The following is a 22812-nucleotide window of genomic DNA, read 5'->3' on the forward strand; positions in this document are numbered from 1 at the left end:
AAGAAGCCGGCCTTGACTGGAAGGGTGGGGTAAAAAATCAATAAATTTAAAAAATAAATTTAAAAAAATCTGTCCACTCAAACCTGGGTTTGTAAACCTCAAATAAAGTATCCAAGGAATACCTGGTTTATGGAACTAGTTTTAGAGTGTTCTTTTACACGTTACACCCTGAGTTAAGATAGTGATGCTGACCATAAAGAATAGGAATTGCTCATTTTTGCCTTATTTGCTTTTGGGCATTGTATTATTCTTATACCTTTACCAAATTGCAGCATTGGAATAACTGCTATTCCAATTTGAAGCATTGGAATAACTGTTTTTCCTTCAGGGCCCCTTCTTGAGGATCTTGGAGCTTAATACTTTATTTTAAAGCCCATATACTTGGTAGCTCAAATAAATTGATTATAAATGCTTAAACGTGTGGTGCTTTTCATTTACACGAGGCATTCAAACTGATCTGCCTATAGCATTTTAAAGTTTTTGATTACCTTCTAGTTTATCATTCATTAATATTACAAAACCATTTAACACTCTGCTGCCTCTCAGATTTGACAACAGAATGGACTTGCTTGTAGCAGAAAGGACTGGCAATAGAAATTGTATTTCTGAAATTCTCTAGGTAAAGACTGTTAGCTATTTTAAGCAAACACTTTTCAGCTTCTTTATTGCTCAGTTTCATCCTGTAGAGCTTTTAGTGTCTTGTTTAACAAACATTAATTAAATGCACGCTACCATTTTCCTACCTTGTCCAGGTTCCTTTTGCAAAGTTCACATATTGTTTTGGAAATAAGCAAAGCTGCTTTCTGAGCAAGCAGAGCTGTTCTGCAGGGTAGGATATAAATGTCCTTTTCACCTCTGTCCTAGAGGCTTTAGAGTTTTTAAGGCTTTTTAAAGTTTATGCCTGTGTTCATTGGTAGCAGCTATGAAATGGGAAATGAGCTGTTGACCTATTTCTGCATCAACACTATCCTTGCATTTTGCACTTTGCAACTCTGAACTATAAACATGATGGTTGCAAATGGGTCAGCTGGAGCAATATGTGAATTTTAATGAGCATGTTGACATGATGATGTGTGTATTATTCTTCATGTCAGAACACACAGAGGATGGAGATCAGGAATACATTTTGGGTAAATGGACAATGGTTTTTCATCTGCTTCAAAATAAATATCAAAAGAATAATGAGTCCTGCAGCAAAGCAACTGCCACATGTTCTGCTCAGAGTGAAGCTGCTTTGTCCTGGAGGAAGGTTTGACACTTATCATATTGGAGTCAATAGACGGCTTTGTGTCTAAATCTAACATGCTGTCCCCAGCAGGTTACTGATGATCTGTTTCAGTAGTACATGCAGAGTGAGCACTGCTTCACTCTTGAGTGTTTCTGCTTGAACTGCTTGTCATTATCACTCAGCAGATCACATATACAGGCAAACACATTTCCAATTATTACTGGGTGTGCTGTACACCCAAGCTTCCTCTCTTTTGTCCATTAGGGCAAGCATTTCCTCCTTCAAAACATTACCGTATCCTGTTTTCTTGAAGCTCATACTCATAAGGCCAGACATTGCATGAGATCTTGTTATGAAGGAGAGTTTCGCTATCTTCCCTGACATGGTGTTTGACTGCAGCTGAGGTCAAAGACTTCTCTTGTTTTCATTGAGGCTGTCTTCCCCTTTCCAAGAGGAAATGGTATCCAGTATTTGTCATCTAACAGTACAACTGTGTTTCTGTTTACTTGAGAAGGAGCCAGATTCATGAATCTATTGCTCTGTGACTGCACCTTGGAAGAAATCGAACTATCCTGGAACTGGTCCACTTTCTTAGGGCCATCGATTCAGGCCTTTGAATAAATGAGAATAATGCAGTTGTCTGGGATTAGACTTAATTTATCTCATAAGTAAAAAGAGCTGTGATGCTATTTACCTGGGGGGGAATACAATTACAGTAAAGCCTTCTTCAGTTGAAGGGGTCCATGAACAGATGGAGGCATACTTTTATTAGATGAGAAGCTGATGTGGAAGATGCAGAAGTATTCATGAGGAGCTATGTATGTGCCCTTTTACATCCTGCTTGTACAAAAGGCTTTAAAATATATCCCATGTGTATACATTTAAAAATAATGGAACTCTTACTCATTCAACAAAAATGAACTGGTAAAGCATTTTTAATGTGACTGTATGGAAGTATTAAGGTGCTTACCCAGGCCAGATACCAACACTATGATCACTTCCTATTTATGCACTCTTATGAAAGATATTTTAAAAACATTTCTGAAATGTTGAAAAGTCATAACATGGTAATGGGCTTGCAGCCGATTTCTGTACAGTATACTAATTTCCACCTTCTGTGTTGGGCCCTTGCAACAATGCTGCTGCTTGTGGAATCTTGGAAGTCTAAAGGATGCTTAAGAAACACTACCCTAGCAGTTCATTTTTAAGCATTCTTTAAGATAAAGCAAGGTCACCTGGTAAGAGAGTATTTAGGAGAAGCATAGCTTGCAAATAAAAAAAGTGGGGGTTTACCTACACATGGTATGAGGGAGCCAAGCATACTGAATTAAATGCAGTTTAGTTTCCTGTATAAGGAAATAAAGAATTGCAATAGTTTCTATTCAAGCATCTGTAACAATATCGATGTTCATATCACGTCAAGAACGTTCACAGTCTTTATATTGAAATTCTCCAGTTGTTCACTGAACACATTAAAATAATTTAACCACACTATTTTCTGTGAATAGTAGGGGTCCTGCTGGCTAAGTTTTAATGCTTTAATGCTTTTAGTTTCACAGCACAGTGAAGGTCAAGGCCTACTGCAGCTGAATGGAAAACTAAAGTGGGTGGCATGAAATTATCAAAACTGAATGAACAGCAGGATGTACAGATTCCAGTAGGTAATCTGAGGTGGTAGTAGTAGTAGAAACAGAAAAGGAAGGACAGAGATGTAGGAAAACAGGTAATATATTCAACAAAGACAAATCCAGTGTGCCCTTATTTCAAGCTTTGTTTATTTCATGGGAAATATAGATAGAATATGTTTTGCTTCATTGCAGTCTTCATAAAAATTATAGTAACATTTGAAACTGCAGTGTATTTGTCCACAGTATTTTTAAATACGGTGTACATATTACTTCATTGGGGAAAATGTTCATTTGTAGCATTTTAATTTTTAGGCAATGCACATAGATCACTATGGAAAATAATTTCTCCTCATTAGGTCCCCATATGCCTTGTGTAATCACTCGGTATCTTTAAAAGAGGCAGACTATAAAATGATCAAGTTGGTTATGAATTTTGCCTGAGAGACAAGAGTTTTTGATAAAGAGGAAAATGAGAAAAGCTGTTATCAAAAAACTTTGGGGCTCTGGTTCAGTAGTATGACGTCTGCTTGGCATGTAGAAGGTCATGTGTTCAGGCTGTAGCAATTGGATATAACGCAGGCTAACCCCTCCCCCCAAATTAGTTATTTTGGATTGGGTCAGGGATATCTGAAGTGACCCCAACAAAATTCTGGGAGTAATGACCATCTATTTCCCAGAATTTTGGGAGTGTTTCATTTTCTGGGAGATGCAGGAGTATGGATGGAGAGCAAGGAAGCTGTCCCGCCATACAGTTGATAGTTGGTATATCTAGTCCTTTAAATTTTAAAGGAAGCACCACTGAACAGCTGGAGAAGCTAGGTCTACCTAGAGCAAATAACAGAGTTATTATTTCCTATAGGTAGACGTGCTGCTGCCCATATGTGAATGAAATGACAGGCAAGTTAACAAGCTCCATTGGTCCTGACATCGAGGGTGAAAAGCCTGAGGGTGTTCCTGGATGCCTCCCTTTCTATGGAGGCCCAGGTCACCACCACTGCCAGGTCTGCCTTTTTCCATCTGAGACAGATCAGGCAGCTGGCCCCATATCTCACCCCCCAAGACCTAGCTACAGTGGACCCATGCAATGGTCACTTCCAGACTGGATTATTGTAACTCTCTCTACGTGGGGCTGCCCTTGACCCTGCTCTGGAAGCTGCAGGTAGTGCAGAACGAGCCAGCATGGTTGTTGATGGTGACACTTGTGCGGGCTGACATCCACCCAGTGCTGCATGAGTGGCACTGGCTGCCTATTGAAGAAAAAGAGATTGGATTTATACCGCGCCCTTCACTTGGAGTCTCAGAGCAGCTTACAAATGCCTTTCCCTTCCCCTTCCCACAACAGATACCCTGTGAGGTAGGCAGGGCTGAGAGAGCTTTTTCCAGAACTATTCTTGAGAGAACAGCTCTGACAGAACTATGGCTTGTCCAAGGTCATCCAGCAGCTGCAAGTGGAAGAGTGGGGAATCAAACCCAGTTCTCCCAGATTAGAGTCTGTGCACTTAACCACTACACCAAACTTGAATTCTGGATCCGTTTCAAGGTGCTGGTACTTTCCTTTAAAGCCCTATATTGCCAGGGGCCAGCATACCTTTGCCTCTCCTTATATGAGCTCCATAGAGCACTAAGGGGTAGTCCCTGGCCTCAGGGATGTCTGACTTGCCTTGACCAGGGCCAGGGCCTTTTCAGCCCTGGCCCCCTTCTGGTGGAATGAGCTCCCGTGTGAGATCGGGGCCCTGTGGGATTTATTACAATTCCACAGGGCCTGCAAGACAGAGCTCTTCCTCCGGACTTTTGGTTGAGACCGCGGACGTTCCCTCCCTCTGGTGGCCCCTATCAGCAATCTGGATCCTTAGTTCAATGCTGTCTTAACCGCTAAGATATCTGATATCCATTAGAGTTTACATGGTACTCAGGAGTTATGTTATCTTATACTGTTGTTTTAAGCTGATTTTAACTGTATTGTATTTTATACTGTTGGAACTCACCCTGAGCCTGCTTGCAGGGAGGGATATAAATGCAAAATAAATAAATAAATGAACTGTGTTGAAAGCAGTTCTCCATGTAAAATTTTATAAAGTGAATTCTAATTTCCATTTTATTTTCAAGGAAGTGACTGATTAAACAGGGGATCTGGAGATATACTGACTTGGATCCAAGTGTCCCTTTCCTACTGCAGTCACTATGTCACATCTTATGGTATTCTGTAGGATTTCTGAACCAATAGACATGGCTTTTGGAGATAGCAGAAGCTGCAGTAGGGAGGGAGAGATGGGAGAAATCCACTTGTAGTCCTTAGACTATCATTACATATTTCTAGTTCCCAGTGTGTATTGCCTAATAGCACCAGCTCTCATCAAGAGAACTGTGAGCACAACTCCTCTTTGCCACAGCTCTCTGGGCCCCAAAGCTGCTTCTGGGAGTAAGTTACCTGTAAAAATGGCATGAGATGCAGCATAGGGTACTGGAGTGGGATGGAACAATTGGTGGAAATGCCACTTCCCCCATGCCCATGGGAAGTGCCTTTTTTGCTTATGCAAGGCCTTTGGATTCAGTTCAAAGAATTCTTAACTAGTTGCTTTAAAAAAAAATCCAACATGTAAGCTATATTCTTCAGGGAAAAATTGAAATGGGTAACAGAGTTAAGACATACACACAAAATCAGAATGTGTAAGAAACATTGACTCTTTTCAGTTTTCTGCCCCTTTAAAAACTTTTAAAACCATTGTGTTTGATCAGCATGCTATTCTAAATTAATCGGGGGGGGGGGAGTTGTATACCTGTTCAAGTATTAAGTGCAAACAGCTTGTACCTGCTTTCCCTTGCCCATCTGTTTAGAAATTTATTGTTTGGAATAGTAGGGAGTAAATTTTTCCAGCAACCTGAAATAACTGTATTTTACTGTGACATCAACCAGAAATCTAATGGTATCTTAAAAAACATTTTATGCTGGAATAAATAATATTTGCCTTTAGAGTACCAGTGGACTTCAATTTTATTTTGCCACAACAGACTTCACCTTTAGAATTATATGTTAATGTAAACATAATTTTAAGTTCCAAAGCTTTAACATCAAGATCTTTTCATCAAGTAAAGGTAAAGGTTTCCCTTGCTCAAAAGTCAGTCAAATCCGAGTACTAAACAATAATTTTGTATTTTTTTTCTTAGTATTAAAAAGTCACATAAATCTCCATTTTTTAAATTATTCACATGTCAACATAACTTGGGGATGTATTTATTGTTATTGCCTTTCTGCTATTGTCTTAAAATTCAGAATAATTGCAAATAATACACACAAATATAGAAAATGGGACAAGAAGGAATGAAGGAAAGCATTTAGAATCAGGGACAAACCTCCAAAATATTCTGGAAAACAGAAAATTATATGGGTCTAGCATACATCTGTTAAGCATGGACATACAAAACAATAGGTTTCCTGAATCAGTAGATTCTTTCCTCTTATTGTGCTTTGTCGTGTTTGGTAGCTTTCCTTGTTTGTTTTAAGTTAAGCTATGTAACTTCTACATCAGGATCCATGTGCCTTGTGCTGTGTTAAACAAAGGGGCCCACAATTTGTGTTAGATAAGAGAGCAGGCATTCAAGAAGGGATGAAGCTTTTGAAGTTTGGGTGTAAGATTTTCCTTAGTGGTGTTTTAGTGTGTGTGTATGTTATTTTTCTGGCTGCTGTATACAAAGGAAGTGTTGAAAGCTCTCTGCTGGTAACATTGATTCACTGAGGGTAGATTGCTTTCTAAAAAACAAATCCTCTAAAAAGCTATATGCATTATGTAGAGTAGGTGGAATGGGGGAGGATTTTACAACAGATAATTTTTCCTGTATGGAGGGGAGGTTTACTGCTGATGAGGCGGGCTAGAAAAGGTTATGTATATGTGTTTTATCCTACAGTAGCTTAGTTGGAGTGAATTAATTTTGTCCTGAGAAGCAGCCTATGTAGACATTTATCATTTATCATGAGCTCAAGCAAACCGGATGCTGTATATTGAGAATGTTGTGTCATTGAGCTTGACAATGGAATCAAACAAATGCTCAATGCTACATGTTACAGCCTACAAGAGAGTCTTACTGTAAGTTTAGCCTGCTTTTATCTCTGGTTTAGCTGCCATGACAACTGCACTGCTTTCATATGCCTTGTACAAATGATTGTTAAGAGTGCTGAAAGTCATTGATATTCTGAGTGTTTTTCTACTGCAGGCAGCAACAAGCTTTCCTTGTATTTAATCCAATGTTTACTACTGTCCTGAACATAATTAATGCAAAGTGTATTCTTGGACAGTTGTAATGATTCCTTATGAAGTCATCCTGTCATAATAATGTATTTTACCTTTTCTTTCCATCATGCCTCTTCCCCTACTGCAATTAAAATTGTATGATTTTTTTTTGTTTTATTTATTTTTATTATTCTGGGGGGGGGGAATAAAATAGTTAAAGATATTATTTTGGATTCAAATATTTTTATTGTTACTTTCAGAAATAGTTGGGTTTTGTTTTTGCTTCCCCCCCCCCAATAATGCTCTTGCACCCTTCAGTTGCCCATCTGCCGTTTGACATTAAGCCGTGCAAAGACGGCCTATTGTTTAATCATGCCGTGAGATAAATGGTCACTTACAAATCTGTGCATTAGTGAAGGGATATCAGGAGCTTCAGATCCAATCATGATAACAGCAAATTAAAATAAAAATCTCCCTTGGTATCACTTGCTCTGCAAGTGCCATTGCCTGGGCACAGCTAAGAGTCCATGCAGTTGTAACATTTTAACGGTGGTTGATTGAGAGCTGGCTGAAGAATATCATGCTGTTCTCTGTCTTTCTTCTCTTATTGATGTTAACTTTGACAAAGGTTTACTGGCTTCCCCACTTAACTAACATTTTAAATCAACTGGTTAAGTGGAAACCTGGTTAGTATTAAGCATGATAAAGATTGGTGCTGGTGTAGAACTTAGCAACAGTTAAGGTTGCTGGTGGGTGAGGGGTGAAGATGGAAATTTCTCAGCAAGGCAAGCATGGAGATCAGGAACTTCTTTACATAGAGAGTGATTAAAATGTGGGATTTGTTGCCACAGGAATAAACAGATTTTTTTAAAAGGGATTAGATAGATTGATGGAGGATAGGTCTATTAGTGGCTACTAGCCACAGCAACTGTTGGGAACATCCGCATTCAGAGGCACTAAACCGTTGAATCCCAGAGCCAGGTGGCAACATCAGGGGCAGGTCTTGACATCTATGCCCTGTTGTTAGCCCTCCAGAGAAACTGGTTGGCCATTGTATGAGACATGATGCTGGACTAGATGGACCATTGGTCTGATCCAGCAGAACTCTTCTAATATTCTTAAGGGGTGGTGGGTTCAGGACCTGCTATGCAGGAATGAGACATTAAAGCAAAACCCTGCTTTGGGTGCTTGGCAGTCACATCAACTGTAAAAAATAGTTGGAGTAGAAGCTAAGCATCCAATCCCTCTCCAATTCTGCAGGCAGCTTAAAGCCATGGCTTGACCAGTGGCATGAGCTCTTTGGCCCTCAACACCATAGCTTGCAACCTGTGACCCTGTGTGAGCTGTGCTGGTGTAATCTACAGTAAGCCCAGAACATCCTTGGGCCTCATCATGTGCTTAAGTTAGCATTGGGAACTGGTTGGGCTGTATTTTTTTCTTTAAATTTCTATTGTTTATGGATATTTGGATTAAGCTGCTTGGGGTCCCTGATGTGGTAGAAATGCAGGATGAAAATGTTAGAAAGAAGCAATGCAGTTGATGGACCTCAAGTGACCAAATGGTAGATATTTGCCATGGATTGGAAGATATGTATGGGAGATATATGCAGTCATTTGAAGTATGCAATGCTCCTCCTTTGTTACAGTGTAAAGAGTATGAGGAATTTCACATTACCCTTTTAAAGCCAGTTTGAAGCCATTTTTGATCTGTCGTGGAGTAAACTGGTATAGGGCTGCCATTTCACACATGGCTAGATCTGAAGCGGTTTGCCATTTCAGACTGCACTGCTTTTCCCCACTTTTTCCTGCCATTTTTCGCCTGCGTGGGCGATCTCCGGCTTTTTTAAAAAACGTTCGTTTTAGAGCACTATAGCACTATAACACAACACTCCAGGCATTGCAATGTGGTTGCTATAATGCTGTTTTGCTGTTGTGTTATAGCGCTATAGCGCTCTAAAGCAAATGTTTAAAAAAAGCTGGAGATCGCCCGCACGGGTGAAAAACAGCGGGAAAAGCGTTTCGGATCCGGGAGAAGAAATTGAAGACTACTTGAAAGTGGTTTACAGGTAAAACGGTTCAGCCCCATTTCCTGAATGGGACAGAAGCGTTTGTGTGTGAAAGTACAAATATATTCCGGTAGGGAACCAGTTCTAAAACAGTTCTGTCTGAAATGTCAGACCAGAAACCGTTTGGGAACCGTTCCTGAACCGGAATATATCGCCTGTCTGAAATTCCTCTATGTTATCCTCATATTTGCAATTCATAGAGATGTTTGTATCTGGAGTTGTGAGGCAGTTAAGGGCCTCTGAGATTTTTGAGAAGACATGTTTTAGCAGTAACTGTTATTACGCTAGGCTGTTTGTGCAAAATGCTTACCATGCCATGTATCCTTTTGCCATAATGTGTGTGTGTTAAGTGCCTTCAGATCACTTCCAATTTATGGTGACCCTATGAATTAGTGTCCTCCAAAACCTCCTTGCTCATGTCTTGGAGATCGAGAGTTGTAGCTTCCTTGATTGAGTCAATCCATCATGTTGGGTCTTTCTCTTTTCCTGCTGCCTTCAACTTTTCCCAGCATCACTGTCTTTTCCAGCTACTGTAGTTCAATTGCCTCAGTTTAGTCATTTTAGCTTCTAGGGAGAGTTCAGGCTTGACACAACACCTGTCACCAAAGTACCTACTTACATGCTTTGTGTTTGCACTACATGAAGTCAGAGTGATATAGTCCCATGCCACATACCCTGTCATCTTAGTTAAGGATTCCTAATTGGTCATTTATATGCTGCTGTAAGCTTGCTATGATTGATTGCACAGTTAGTTGGACTTCTGTGCTTTGTCCTGACTGTAGAGACAGGTGAGGGGGAAATGGGGGGGGGCAGGCATTTTGGGCTTTCTGTCAAATTAAATGGGAATTACAAAACTTTTTTTGCAGGATAAACATTTCACTGTATTGTTGGGTGAAACCATGGTCCTAAGAGACCTTTGGGTGTTTTAGCCCTCCTGTTGATGTAACTGAAGTATGGGATTATTTTTCTCTGAGTATGAAGGGTAGGTTCGAAAAACAAATAAATGTGCTAATGCAAAAGTGCTCATACTTCATTTTGCTTACCGGTTTTTTTTTTAATGTCTTAACGGGAAAATATTGCTCAGATATTAAGCACAATAATTATACTTGAAGTTTTACCTTGGACGTCTCAGTTAAAAAGAAGAGTGTGGTAGCTGCACATATATTTTTATATCTGTTTTGCAGTTTACTGGTTCTAAAAGGTCATGCTTCTTTACTGGTCATCTGTAAGGAAGCTTTTTAGAGACTTTCCAGTGAAAAGTTTCTTAAGAAATATATCTCTTTGCCAAATATTTGTAAACTTTGAGGCCCATAAAACAAACAATGCTCTGTTTTATACAAATGCAGGAACTTGAGTAGTGTGAATCCCCCTCCCCTAATGATTAAGAAGAAGAAGAGATTGGATTTATACCCGCCCTTCACTACCCAAAGGTGTCTCAGAGTGGCTTACAAACTCCTTTCCCTTCCCCTCCCCACAACAGACACCTTGTGAAGTAGGTGGGGCTGAGAGAGCTCTGACAGAAACTGCTCTTTTTCAAGAACAGCTCTTACAGAACTACAGCTTGCCCAAGGTCATCCAGCCAGCTGCAAGTGGAGGAGTGGGGAATCAGACCCGGTTCTCCCAGATTACAGTCCGTGCACTTAACCACTACACCAAACTGGCTCTCTAAGAACTAACATGCTCTGGGATCTTCTTTTCTAGGTTACCTGCTTGCAAGACTTCTTTGGTGAGGATGATGTTTTCATTGCTTGTGGACCTGAAAAATATCGTTATGCTCAAGATGATTTTGTTCTGGATCACAGTGGTAAGCATGAACTTGCTATGAATTCTAAGATTCGATTGATCTGATTCATGTATCACTAAGTGATGGAACAGTTGCCATAACAGTAATAACTGAAGAGGCCAAACACTTGGATTGGAAGTTATTCCCATACAAGTAGATCTAAAGGAAAGATAGTGCTGTCATGGAAAGTAATCTAGTAAACCAGACAATCAGAATATTGCACTCCTGTATACATTAATTGCTGTCATATGGACCTCAAGCCCTGTGGCGGAACAGCCCCGCTGACCTGCAGGTTGTGTTCTGTCTTGCCCTCCAAAGCTTCTGGGCACCAGCAGTTGTTCAAGGTTTCAACTGGCATGTGTCACCCACCCGGTTTTCCCAAGCCTCAGAAGGGCCTTTCTCTCCGTCTTTCAGTTTAACCACTTCTAATACCCAGCCGTTTTTAGGAACTACCTGCTGAGAGGACCTGGGCTCCCAGGTTCCCTGCCCTGCATTGCCATTCTGAAGCCTTGCCTTGTGCCTGTATCTCCCGCCAACACAGCTTTCGATTACCCCAGGGACAGTTTACTGCACTTGTGCACCATTAGGGGACTCCTGTTCTTCCCTAGTTTAATCCTTGTTTTATAGTTCTGGTGAGCAAACTTTAGTTTGTGGCTTGGACATTATGAGGCACTGTGACTTGCCATAAAAGCTTGACATCTTGCATTAGATTGCTGGGAGGGATCATGTGAGTCTGAAGATCCTCCATGCTTGGTTCATTATTACATGTGAGGAATGCCTGTGTGCTAGTAAAGGCGCATAGATTATTTGCAGCAATGTGTGAATGCTTGCTTTAGCTGTTGTATTTAAGCCTTTATAAGTTAGACAACTTCTTTTTAGCCTATATTAGGGCTAATCAGTTGGAAAGCAATAAATTGATTTTTATGAATTGCCAATTCACAAAAAGTGTGCATATATTACTGTTTCTAGCATTGGTCAGGGCCAGTTTTATAATATGTCCTACATAGGAAAACGATGGCATACGAACTATATAAGCTTTAGTGGCCATTATGATAGTGTAGCTATTATAGTCAAAATGTTTCACAGTCCTCCTTATCTGTTTCTAGCTCTAAATCAATATAACATCTGTGGTTGTAGTTTACCTTGACCACCATAGAGCAGCATAACTCCAAGATTAAAAGGTGGCCATGTGATCTACCCAGTTCTCCAATGGTTGTGTCGTGGTACATTCTGTACTTCTGGGATAAGCTCCTCCCCTTCCTTTAGGGTCGGCTTCAGGCTTTGATCCCGGCGGGGGAGGGGCTTATCCCCATGCTGACCATCCAGTTCTTTGCTGGCCCTGCTTCCAGCAGGACGGGTTCAGGCGGCGCTGCAAAGCGCGAGGCACGAACAAAGAAAACAAAGAAGAAAAAAGGAACGTTGCTGCCTAGTCGCAGCCAGAGAAAACAGCGCACAACTCTGCTAGCCTTACCCACCTAAGAGGTGGAGGGTCTGCTCCAACGGACCAGGAGCTCAGAGACGCACGAGCACAGCGTCACGGAGGCGGTCGGCCTCGGAGCGGACGTGAGGCTCGGAGGGAACACGGAGCGGAGACACACCGACTCCCGGCTGCCCTAACGGTTGCGGTAAGGAGCCTACGGGCTCATGGGGACCCAAGATTCCACCCCTCACGAGACGTAGAGGGAGGGAAAGCCGCGTCCGGACTTTAAAAAAGGGGGGGAACCCGGGCCTCCCGGGGATGACCGATCGGCCCCTGCCCTCTCTGGGAGCGAAACCTAAGACCCCAACGGCGCCGAGGAAAGCCGGGGGGGGAAACAAAGGAGGCGGCTATCCTGAATCCCTGCATCCTCTGACACAGAGGCAGCAGGAACCGCATGGTCTCCGTGGGGAGGGGAGCCTTCCAAAGAGCAGACCACTCCCCCTTAGCCTCACGAGAACAAAGGGGGGAAGGGCAAGAGTTTACTCTGCCAAGTCGGAGAGGAGGTAACGGAAGACTTATCTCAGACGCCGTCTTCCCTCCGCTCCCCTCTCCCCCCTCCCCCCCTTCACAGGTCTGAGCGGGAATGGCAGAGACGACCGAACAGGGCGGTCTCGCTGGGGACAACGCGCAGGCCGGGGCCTCCACACAGAGCACCCAGGATTTCCAAACTAAGAGCATGGAAAGCAGGGAAACCATTAACCCTGACATAATGCAATGGTTTAAAGGGGAAATGAGGAAAGAATTCAAAGATCTCATATGGGAGACTTTGAAGGGTCCCAGACCTCACGAACCTGCACCGGAAAGGGGCAGGAAGCTTAAAAGAACCAGAGATAGAATAACTAGTACCTCCAGGTCCCCAGTAACCCCAAAGCGCAGCAAGCGCAAACCGGGCACCAGAGAAAGGAGTCCCCTGATGGAGCAGGGTGAATCTGAGGCGGAGGTTTCCTCTTCCTCCTCCTCCTCCTCTTCCTCTGCATCCTCTGACAAAGAGGAGGGTGAGCTTTCCGCGGAAGAAACAGAGACCACGGCACCCACGGTCCAATCACAGCTTTTTCCACTGGAGGTGTACCCACGCCTGGTGCCTAAAGTCCTAAGGACACTAGACCTGTCCTCCAAACCAAGGGAGGAGATAGAACAGGACTCGGAATTCCAAAAAGGGGTGGGGAAACTGATGCCCAAGGTTTCAGTGGCACAATCAGGGCTGCCATTACCGGCGTCCTTTTACCACATAATGAAGGCCGAGTGGGACAAACCGGCCAAACCCAAAGCAAACCATCCCCTCTTCTCTATACTCCCTGATGCCAGAGGCCACACAGAAGCTAAAGCTGCCTGTGGTGGATGACCCTGTTAACAACCTATACTCCACCTCGGTGCTCCCGATGGACACCGACGGGATGCCAAAGGGTCACACAGACAGACGGATAGAGCAGGCTCTAAGAAAGAGCTTTGAGGCCTCAGCGTCGGCTATTAAGGCCTCCACAGCGGGCTCTCTGTTCGCCAGAGCGGCCTATGAGTGGGCAGACAAACTAGCGGCAGCTGATAGTGGGGCACCTAAAGAGATCAAAGACGAGTTAAAGAAAATGGCGCTGGCGATGGCCTTCACGGCAGACGCCACCCTAGACACTCTGCAGCTGTCGGCGAGAGCACTAGCATGTAGTGTAACAGTGAGGAGGAACACGTGGCTTAGACACTGGGACGTTGATTCCTCAGCCCAGGCCAAAGTGGCAGCGGTGCCCTTCAAAGGAACGAATCTGTTCGGGGAGGGACTAGATAGGTATCTAGTCGAGGATAAGGACAAGAAGAAAGTCCTACCCTCCAAGAAGAGGGAGTATAAGCACAATAAGCGCTTTCAGCCCTTTCGTGACCAGAGAAGGGGCCAGAAGCAACACTTCTCCAGACCCCCCAAAGGCAAATGGCATACCAGACACCCGGGAGGAAAACCCTTCCCACACGGGAAGGGAGAACAGTCAGTGCCTAGAGCTCCCAAGAAAGGAGCCCAGGCGTGACTGTCAACACCCACAAGGGAAACACGAGATAGGAGGATGGCTGCAGGCCTTCTCGGAGCAGTGCCATCTAACCATCACAGACCAATGGGTCCTAGAAACAATATCGCAGGGATACAAACTGGAGTTCGCCTCCACACCAAGACACCGTGGGGTCAAGATGCCAAAGTTCCGAAATCGCGCAAAACACCTAGAGATCAAAGAGGCCATCCTTCATCTAGTGGAGATAGGGGCAATAGAGAAAGTACCCTTGCCCCAAAGGGGACAGGGCGTATACTCAATCTTCTTCGTGGTGCCAAAGAAAAATGGCTTCTTCGGGGTGCCAAAGAAAAATGGAACCACAAGGGCGATATTAGCCCTCAAATGGCGGAACCGCCACATCAGTGACAACAAATTCAGGATGGAGACACTAAAGTCCATCTTGTTGACCATACAACAGGGGGACTTTATGGCGTCTCTGGACCTATCCGAGGCCTACCTGCACGTGCCGATACACGACACACAGAGAAAGTACCTGAGGTTCAGCTATGCCGGTTCTCACTTCCAGTACAAGGCACTCCCTTTTGGCCTCAAGTCATCACCCAGGGTGTTCACAAAGATACTAGTGACCTTGGTGGCTCACCTGAGACTGAAAGGGGTAGGGCTCTTTCCGTAGCTGGACGACATTCTGGTGAAGGCACCATCAGCATCAGAATGCTTAGCAGCCCTGAACCTTACAATTCAGATCCTGACGGATCACGGCTTTGTGATAAATTTCCAGAAAAGCCACCTGCATCCCACACAGAGGCTGCAGCACCTGGGGGTGGAAATAGACACAGTCCAGGACAGGGTATTCCTGTCACAGGAAAGGGAGCAGAAAATCAGGACCTTAATGGACCAAGCGCTAAGGGAACCCAAAACGGAACTCATGAAGCTAGCCAAACTACTGGGGATGCTAGTCTCATGTCAGGAGATAGTACCGTGGGCCCGTTTTCATGCCAGGCCCCTGCAAAGACTCCTCCTACCATTCCAAGGGAAAATAATGCGCAAAAGCTTCAAGCTTATACGAATACCCACAACAGTGCGACGCCAGTTAAGCTGGTGGCAGGTACCGTCACGGTTCACGGAGGGGTCCCCTCTCAGGGAACCCCCGAGGGTGATCATGACGACGGACGCAAGGATGGGGAGCGCACTCAGGAGACAGGTTAACGCAGGGAGAGTGGTCAGACGGAGAGTCAGGGGCGAGCATCAACCTATTGGAACTGAGGGCGATACGCCTGGGCCTACTGGACCTGGCAGACACCCTGTCAGGACAGCATGTACTGGTCCAGACAGACAATACCACAGCAAAAGCCTATGTGAACAGACAGGGGGGTACCAGAATACGCTCCCTGAACACGGAAGCCACAAAGCTGATATCATGGGCGGAATGCCACCTGCTGTCTCTGAAAGCAACCCACGTTGCAGGCAGGGACAACAGGCTGGCAGACTGGCTAAGTCGAAAGCGACTGGACCAGTCAGAGTGGAGACTGAACCAAGTCGTGTTCAGGAGGATTTGCAAGCAATTTGGGCAAATGGAACTGGACCTATTTGCGACGGAGGAGAACCGCCAGCTCCCGGCATTCTTCTCCCGAGGCAGAGAGGCACAAGCGCAACGAATAGACGCCCTCAACTGCCCATGGCCACAGGGTCTGTTGTATGCATTCCCACCGTGGCAGCTGATGCGCAGAGTTCTGCAAAGGGTGCGCCAACAGAAGGCAGAGGTAGTACTAATTGCACCCTTCTGGCCACGTCAGTCCTGGTTCCAGGACCTGCAGGGAATGTCAGTAGCGGAGCTGTGGCGCCTCCCCCTACGGGAAGACCTGCTGACCCAAGGTCCAGCACGGCACCCTCAACTGGAGCTGATAACATTAACAGCATGGAGGTTGAGCGGGAAGTGCTAATCAAGGCAGGGTATCCGGATAGCGTGGTAGGCACGATGCTCGCATCCAGGAAAGCCTCCACTAAAAGATCCTATGATCACACATGGAAAGTGTTCTGCAACTGGTGTGGGGCAAGGGAGTTAGACCCTACCAGAGCATCGGTTAAGACGATCTTAACCTTCCTACAGGATGGGATAGGGAAAGGTCTTAGCACCAGCACCCTCAGAAGACAGATATCAGCTATATCAGCCATACTGGGGACTAAACAGGGGCGATCACTACTCAGACACCCTCACTTTAAAAGGTTTTTGAGAGGGGTATCCCTCATTAACTCTCCAAGGGTTCATAGGTGCCCAACATGGAACCTCAACACAGTCCTGAAGGCCCTCTGTAAACCCCCCTTTGAACCCATGGCGTCATGTCCACTCAAGGAGTTAACCTTTAAAACGCTCTTTTTAGTGGGTATCACTTCGGCACGCAGGGTCTCGGAAATCCGAGCACTGTCAGTTAACAGAGAACTCTGCGTCTTCCATCGGGACAAGGTGGTCCTTAGGACAGACCCGACCTTCGTGCCGAAAGTGAACTCAGTATTCCACAGGACAGAGGAAATAATACTACCTTCATTCTGCCCTAACCCTAAACATGACAAGAAACGCGAGTGGCACTGTCTAGACGTCAGACGTGCTATAAGCTTCTATATTGATAGGACAAGGAGTTGGAGAAAATCTGAGGCACTTTTCGTGTCCTTTAGAAAATCTTCTCTAGGGAAGCAGGTCTCCACCTCTACACTGAGCAGGTGGATTAAGGGATGCATCATCCTGGCATACAAGGAAAGTGGGTTACAGCCCCCAGAGGGAATCGTGGCACACTCCCTCAGGGGAGTCGCTACGACAGCAGCATATAGGTCTTTCCCCTCGTTAGAAACCATATGTAGGGCAGCCACCTGGAAATCGGTGCACTCATTCACCAGACACTACAGGGTGGATACAATGGCATCGGCTGAAGCGGCCTTCGGCCGAAGGGTGCTTCAGCACACTCTGTAAGGAGGGGAGAGAGAGAGAGAGAGATCGCCTCCCACCCGAGGGAGATTGGCTTCTGTACGTCCCAGAAGTACAGAATGTACCACGACACAACCATTGGAGAACGGAAGGTTTCTTTCACTTACCGTGAATCTTCCTTTCTCTGTGGTTGTGGAGTGGTACATTCTGGCCCACCCGTTACTTGGGCAGATCTCTCTCTGAAACTCTAGGAGCGTGGGGAAGCGAGGGAGCGACAGAAAGGAACCCTCAATAGGTACCACGGTCTACCAGGACCTTACAAGTCAGGACGTTTAGCCTCTCTAAGGTCGAGGGAAAGGAGTCTTTTCTTCCAGATGAATGCCCGGCGGGGCCAGACAGGGCTTGACGACAACTGGATGGTCAGCATGGGGATAAGCCCCTCCCCCGCCGGGATCAAAGCCTGAAGCCGACCCTAAAGGAAGGGGAGGAGCTTATCCCAGAAGTACAGAATGTACCACTCCACAACCACAGAGAAAGGAAGATTCACGGTAAGTGAAAGAAACTTTCCGTTCCTGCCTACTTTCAAATGTGGTAACAGATTGAGAAATTGCAGCCAGTGTAGCCAGCATTGCAACTGGATGCCAGACCTGTGGCTACTGGAGGAATATAAGCATAAAACCATCTTACTTAAGTTTTTATGACTAATACCATCCTAATCGAGCAGGTGCAAATCATCCTCCATATTTAAACACCACACCACTTTGTGAAAGTTTTTCCCCTCTTGGTGTCAACACTTCTTACAGTTTTACGTCTCTTGTGGCTTTACATGAAATTACAGACACAGAGATCTCAGATCCTGGTTCCCTTTTGCACAGAGAGATTATTTGATCTTTTGTCATCACTGATGACTCAAATTTGGTGTGTGTTTGTGTGCAAAATATGGAATCTGTGGGAGTGTTGAAGCCTTAGCTTCTAGATCTAGTTGCATCTAAAAGTTTCAGGGACATATCGTATAAGCTTTTTTCCAGCACTGCTGCTTATGGTGGGGGGAAAAGACCAGCAGCCCTTTCAATTCATATATAAACCCTTTCATGGTTTATGTTTTGGCATTCCTATCCATTGTATCAGGAGAGTATACTATGGGTGATCATCTCGGTATACATGATCTCCATTTTGTCTGAAAAGGGTAACATGCGTTTTGTAGCTTCAGTACATGTAACCCAAAAACTGGATTTTCAGGGGTATGCTTTCCCACATACTGAAGCTGCAAAATATGTGTGTAGCCATTTTCCAGTAAAATGGTGATTTCATGTACTGAGATGACTGCACTTACTATTCTCCCGGTATGCAGGATAGGGAGCACCATAATCTGATATATATTTAAAAGCCCTAATGTATTGGCACTTTCCAGCTCTCCCACTGGTTGTGCTGTCTGCTCCATCAGCCATTGGCCCAACAACTGCCTCTCAAGAGTACTCGTGTACCATAGGCTGGGTGCTGGGTCTGCTCCTTTCACCCGTCCACTGCCAGCCATTCTTCCTTGTCAGAATAAACTGCCAAAATGGCTATCTCTCTTGACAAAGACGCTTCTCCTGCTTGGCTCCTTTGTGGTTGGCTGGTTACTGAGTTGGGCCACCGGCAGTCAAACTATTTATGTATTTTATTTATTTACTTACAATTTATACCCTGCCTTGCCGATACAAACTGGCTCGAGGTGGCTTACATAAGTTAAAATACAATAAGATCAATAAATACCATAAAATTCATAATAAAACAATTGCATAAAGTGCTAGTACAAACAGTACAAACAGTTGGCGACGGTTTCCTATATATGATCCAGTAAGAAAAGACCATCCGACGTTATAACAGGGCTGTGGCATGTTCAACTTACGATGGTACATTCATCAGTGGCGGTTCCTAATCGAAGGCCTAGTGGAAGAGCTCCATTTTACAGGCCCTGCAGAACTGTAAAAGGTCCCGCAGGGCCCTGATGTCCTCCGGGAGCTCATTCCACCAGTATGCAGCCACCACTGAAAAAGCCCTGGCCCTTGTTATGGCCAGTCTGGCATCTTTTGGGCCAGGGAGAGTCAGGTGATTTTGCGACCCTGACCTCAGTGCTCTCTGGGGCAGATATGGGGAAAGGTGGTCCCTCAGGAAGGAAGGCCCCCGACCATATAGGGCTTTAAAGGTCAAAACCAGCACCTTGAAACGAATCCAGTATGCTGTTGGCAGCCAGTGCAATGCCTTTAGCACAGGCTGGATGTGATCTCATGTAGGGAGCCCCATCAGCAGCCTGACTGCCGCATTTTGCACCAGCTGCAGCTTCCGGATTTGAGACAAGGGCAGCCCCATGTAGAGAGTGTTGCGGTAGTCTAATCTCGAGGTGACCATAGCATGGATCACTGATGCCAGGTCATTGCATTCAAGGAAGGGAACCAACTGCCTAATCAGTCGCAGATGGTAAAAGGCTGACTTGGCAGTGGCTGCTACCTGGGCCTCCATTGTTAAGGAGGCATCCAGGAGCACTCCTAAACCCGTGACCCTTGGCGCTGGCACCAAAGGCGCCCCATCGAAGGTCGGTAGTGGGATTCCTACCCCCAAGCTGCTCTGACTCAGGCACAGGACCTCCGTCTTCATTGGATTCAATTTCAGTCAGCTCAGTCTAAGCCGGCCCGCAACGTCCTGAAGCACCCGCTCCAGGTCATCTGGGGTAGAGTCGGACTGACCGCCCAACAACAGATATAGCTGGGTGTCATCTGCATATTGATGGCACCCTAGCCTATGCCTCCGGGCAATCTGGGTGAGGGGGCACATGTAGATGTTAAATAACATCAGGGATAACACTGCCCATTTAGGGACCCCGCACACCAGTGGGTACCTCTTGGACGTCTGTTCCCCTACCGCAACCCTTTGTCCCCAACCTTGGAGAAAGGAGACAAGCCATTGTAAGGCAAGCCCCTGAACCCCATTGTCGGCGAGGCGGTGGATCCAACAACAATAGTGCCGCCATGCAGCCTTGATCCAGGTGCCTCCGGAGGTCATCTGTGAGGGCGACCAGTGCTGTCTCCATCCCATGGCCTGGCTGAAAGCCAGACTGAAACAGGTCTAGCATGGAAGTGTCATCCATAAAGCTCTGCAACTGAATCGCCGCCGCTCTCTGAAGTAATTTGCCTAAATAGGGCACATTGGAGACCGGCTGGTAGCTGGTCAATTTGGTCAGGTCCAAGGATTTTTTTTAGGAGAGGGCGGACCATCGCTTCTTTGAGTGCCCCCGGGAACAGTCCCTCCACGAAGTACTTGTTGATAATATCCCTGAGGGCACCTTGCAACCCCTCGTGGCCAGCTTTTATGAGCCATGAACGGCACGGGTAAAGGCAGCACATGGTTGGGCATACTGTTGAGAGCAATCTGTAGACTTCCTCAAGGCTGAGTGGACTGAAATAATCCAGAATAGAACTAGAAGACATGCATGGGGCCTCGAGTTTGCTCACTGTCTCAACTGTGGCGGGGAGATCGCGGCGGAGCAGCAAGACTTTATCTGCAAAATAGCTCGCAAAAGCCTCACAGCCGATATCCAATCCCCTAGCATTTGGTCTACCCTGAGGCAGCTCTGTTAATGACCGAATAGTTCTAAACAATTGTGCTGGGCGTGAGCTAGCAGACGCAACCGTGGCTGCGTAGAACTCTCTCTTTGCAGCTTTGGCTGCCATCTCATAGGATCTCATAAACATCCTATAGGATGCTCTTGTTGCTTCATTGTGAGCGCACCGCTACCGTTTCTCTAGTCGTCTGAGCTCTCGTTTCATCAGCCGCAGCTCCTCGGTGAACCAAGGAGCCCACTTAGAGTGAGGGCACAGAGAGCATCGGGGAGTGATCTCATTGATGGCAGTCGAGAGTTGGCCATGCCAGTCCTTGACTAACTCATCAAATGAGCCCCCAGGGGGCATAGGATCCCGTAGGGCCATCTGAAGCTGCTGAGGGTCCATTTGGCACCACAGGCAAGCTAAAATGCGCTCACCGCCCAAACAGGGTCAGGGTGCCACATTCATGTGGGTCTTCAGGGCATGGTGGTCCGACCATGGAACTGCCATAGCGGTAATCCAGTCCACTGTAACCCCCTCCACGAAAATCAAATCAAGCGTGTGACCAACTCTGTGCGTGGGGGCTGTTACGTACTGGGAGAGTCCCAGTGCCACCATGGATGACACCAGGTCCACCACCATTGGAGAAGTCACCCAGGACAATCAGTCTAGGGAACTCCAATGCCCAGTCGGACACGGCCTCAATCAGGGATGACAGGCTGTCGGCCGGTGCGTTGGGCGGTTGGTACACTAACCAAATACCCAATCTCTCCCCAGCTTCCCACACAAAGCCAGCACACTCTGTGCTTGTAAGCCTCAACGGTGGGAGCGCCCTGAAGGAGTAAGCCTCCCATATGAACAGAGCCACTCCTCCCCCCCTGCCCCATAGTCCGTGACTGGTGGAGGATGGAGAACCCAGGTAGAGCCAGTTGAGAGAGTGCTACAGTCTCCCCTTCTCGTACCCAGGTCTCCATCATGCACGCCAGGTCCACATTTTGCTCCAAGAGAAAGTCCTGTTTATGGACCTGGCATTGCACAGCACCAGTGATGGAGAGGGGTCATTTCTCCTAGCCCCACTGACTGCCACCTTTGGGATTAGGCGCAGACTGGAAGGTGGCCGAGTTTCTCTGTTTCTCTGTCCCCTTCCCTTCATTTTCTGCCTGGCCCCACCACTATTCTCTATTCTCTTCTCCTTCTGCTGTGGGGCTAACTTCCCCTCACTGGCTGTTGCTAGGCAACCAAGCTTGGTTTTGTCAGTAAAAAGACAAAGGCAGAGGCCTACTTTGGCCTTTGTGGAGAACTCATTGGGGTCAGTCCTGACTAGGTTTGCCAGCTCCAGGTTGGGGAATTCCTGGATATTTTGTGGTGGAGTCTACAGAAGCCAGAGTTTGCGGAGGGAAGAGGCCTCAGCTGAATAGAATGCCATAGAGTCCACCCTCCAACACAGTTATTTTCTCTCTCTCTCTCTCTTTTTTTTTTTTGGATCCCCCTAAGGGGAATTTTTTATTGATTTTTTTACAAACTACAACCGAAAATATGGGAAGGGGAACTACATCTAAGTAGAAAGAAAAAAGACCCGCTGGTAACTAAAAACCCAAGAGTAGGAGATCAATACACCAGCTTATCTCAATTGTTACTTTAAAAAGCTAATAAAACAATGAACATAGTTGGTTATGCTAGGTTAATTATCTTTTAACTATTCATTTAACTGCTTAAAGAAACCCCCAGAGCATCCCAAAGTTATTTCAGAGTTTTCAGGCACAAATCAGAGTCCTTCAACCACTATTTATTCTTCTCTTTTCTAATCCTCAATTTGTATGGACTTTTGGGGGCAGCCGTCCCCTTTTCAGAGGGTGAGTCCTCGTCCAAAGACCCCGAGCCTAACTCGCCATCAGATTTGCTTTCTTCTTCTTCCTTCT

General features: G+C 45.7%; 1 protein-coding gene across 1 annotated transcript in view; it reads left to right on the forward strand.

Annotated features, from left to right (window-relative positions):
* The window catches only part of DCLK2 (doublecortin like kinase 2), a gene marked incomplete at its 5' end in the record, with an annotated part of 108095 nt that overhangs the window by 22277 nt on the left and 63006 nt on the right, over positions 1-22812 (forward strand). The window contains one exon of the mRNA XM_015409029.1: positions 10849-10951. Coding sequence (XP_015264515.1) covers positions 10849-10951 — 103 coding nt within the window. The remainder of the gene's footprint in view (positions 1-10848; positions 10952-22812) is intronic.

The sequence above is a fragment of the Gekko japonicus genome, unplaced genomic scaffold, assembly GCF_001447785.1.
Source record: "Gekko japonicus isolate JY-2015 unplaced genomic scaffold, Gekko_japonicus_V1.1 scaffold24, whole genome shotgun sequence".
NCBI classification, from domain to species: Eukaryota; Metazoa; Chordata; class Lepidosauria; order Squamata; family Gekkonidae; genus Gekko; species Gekko japonicus.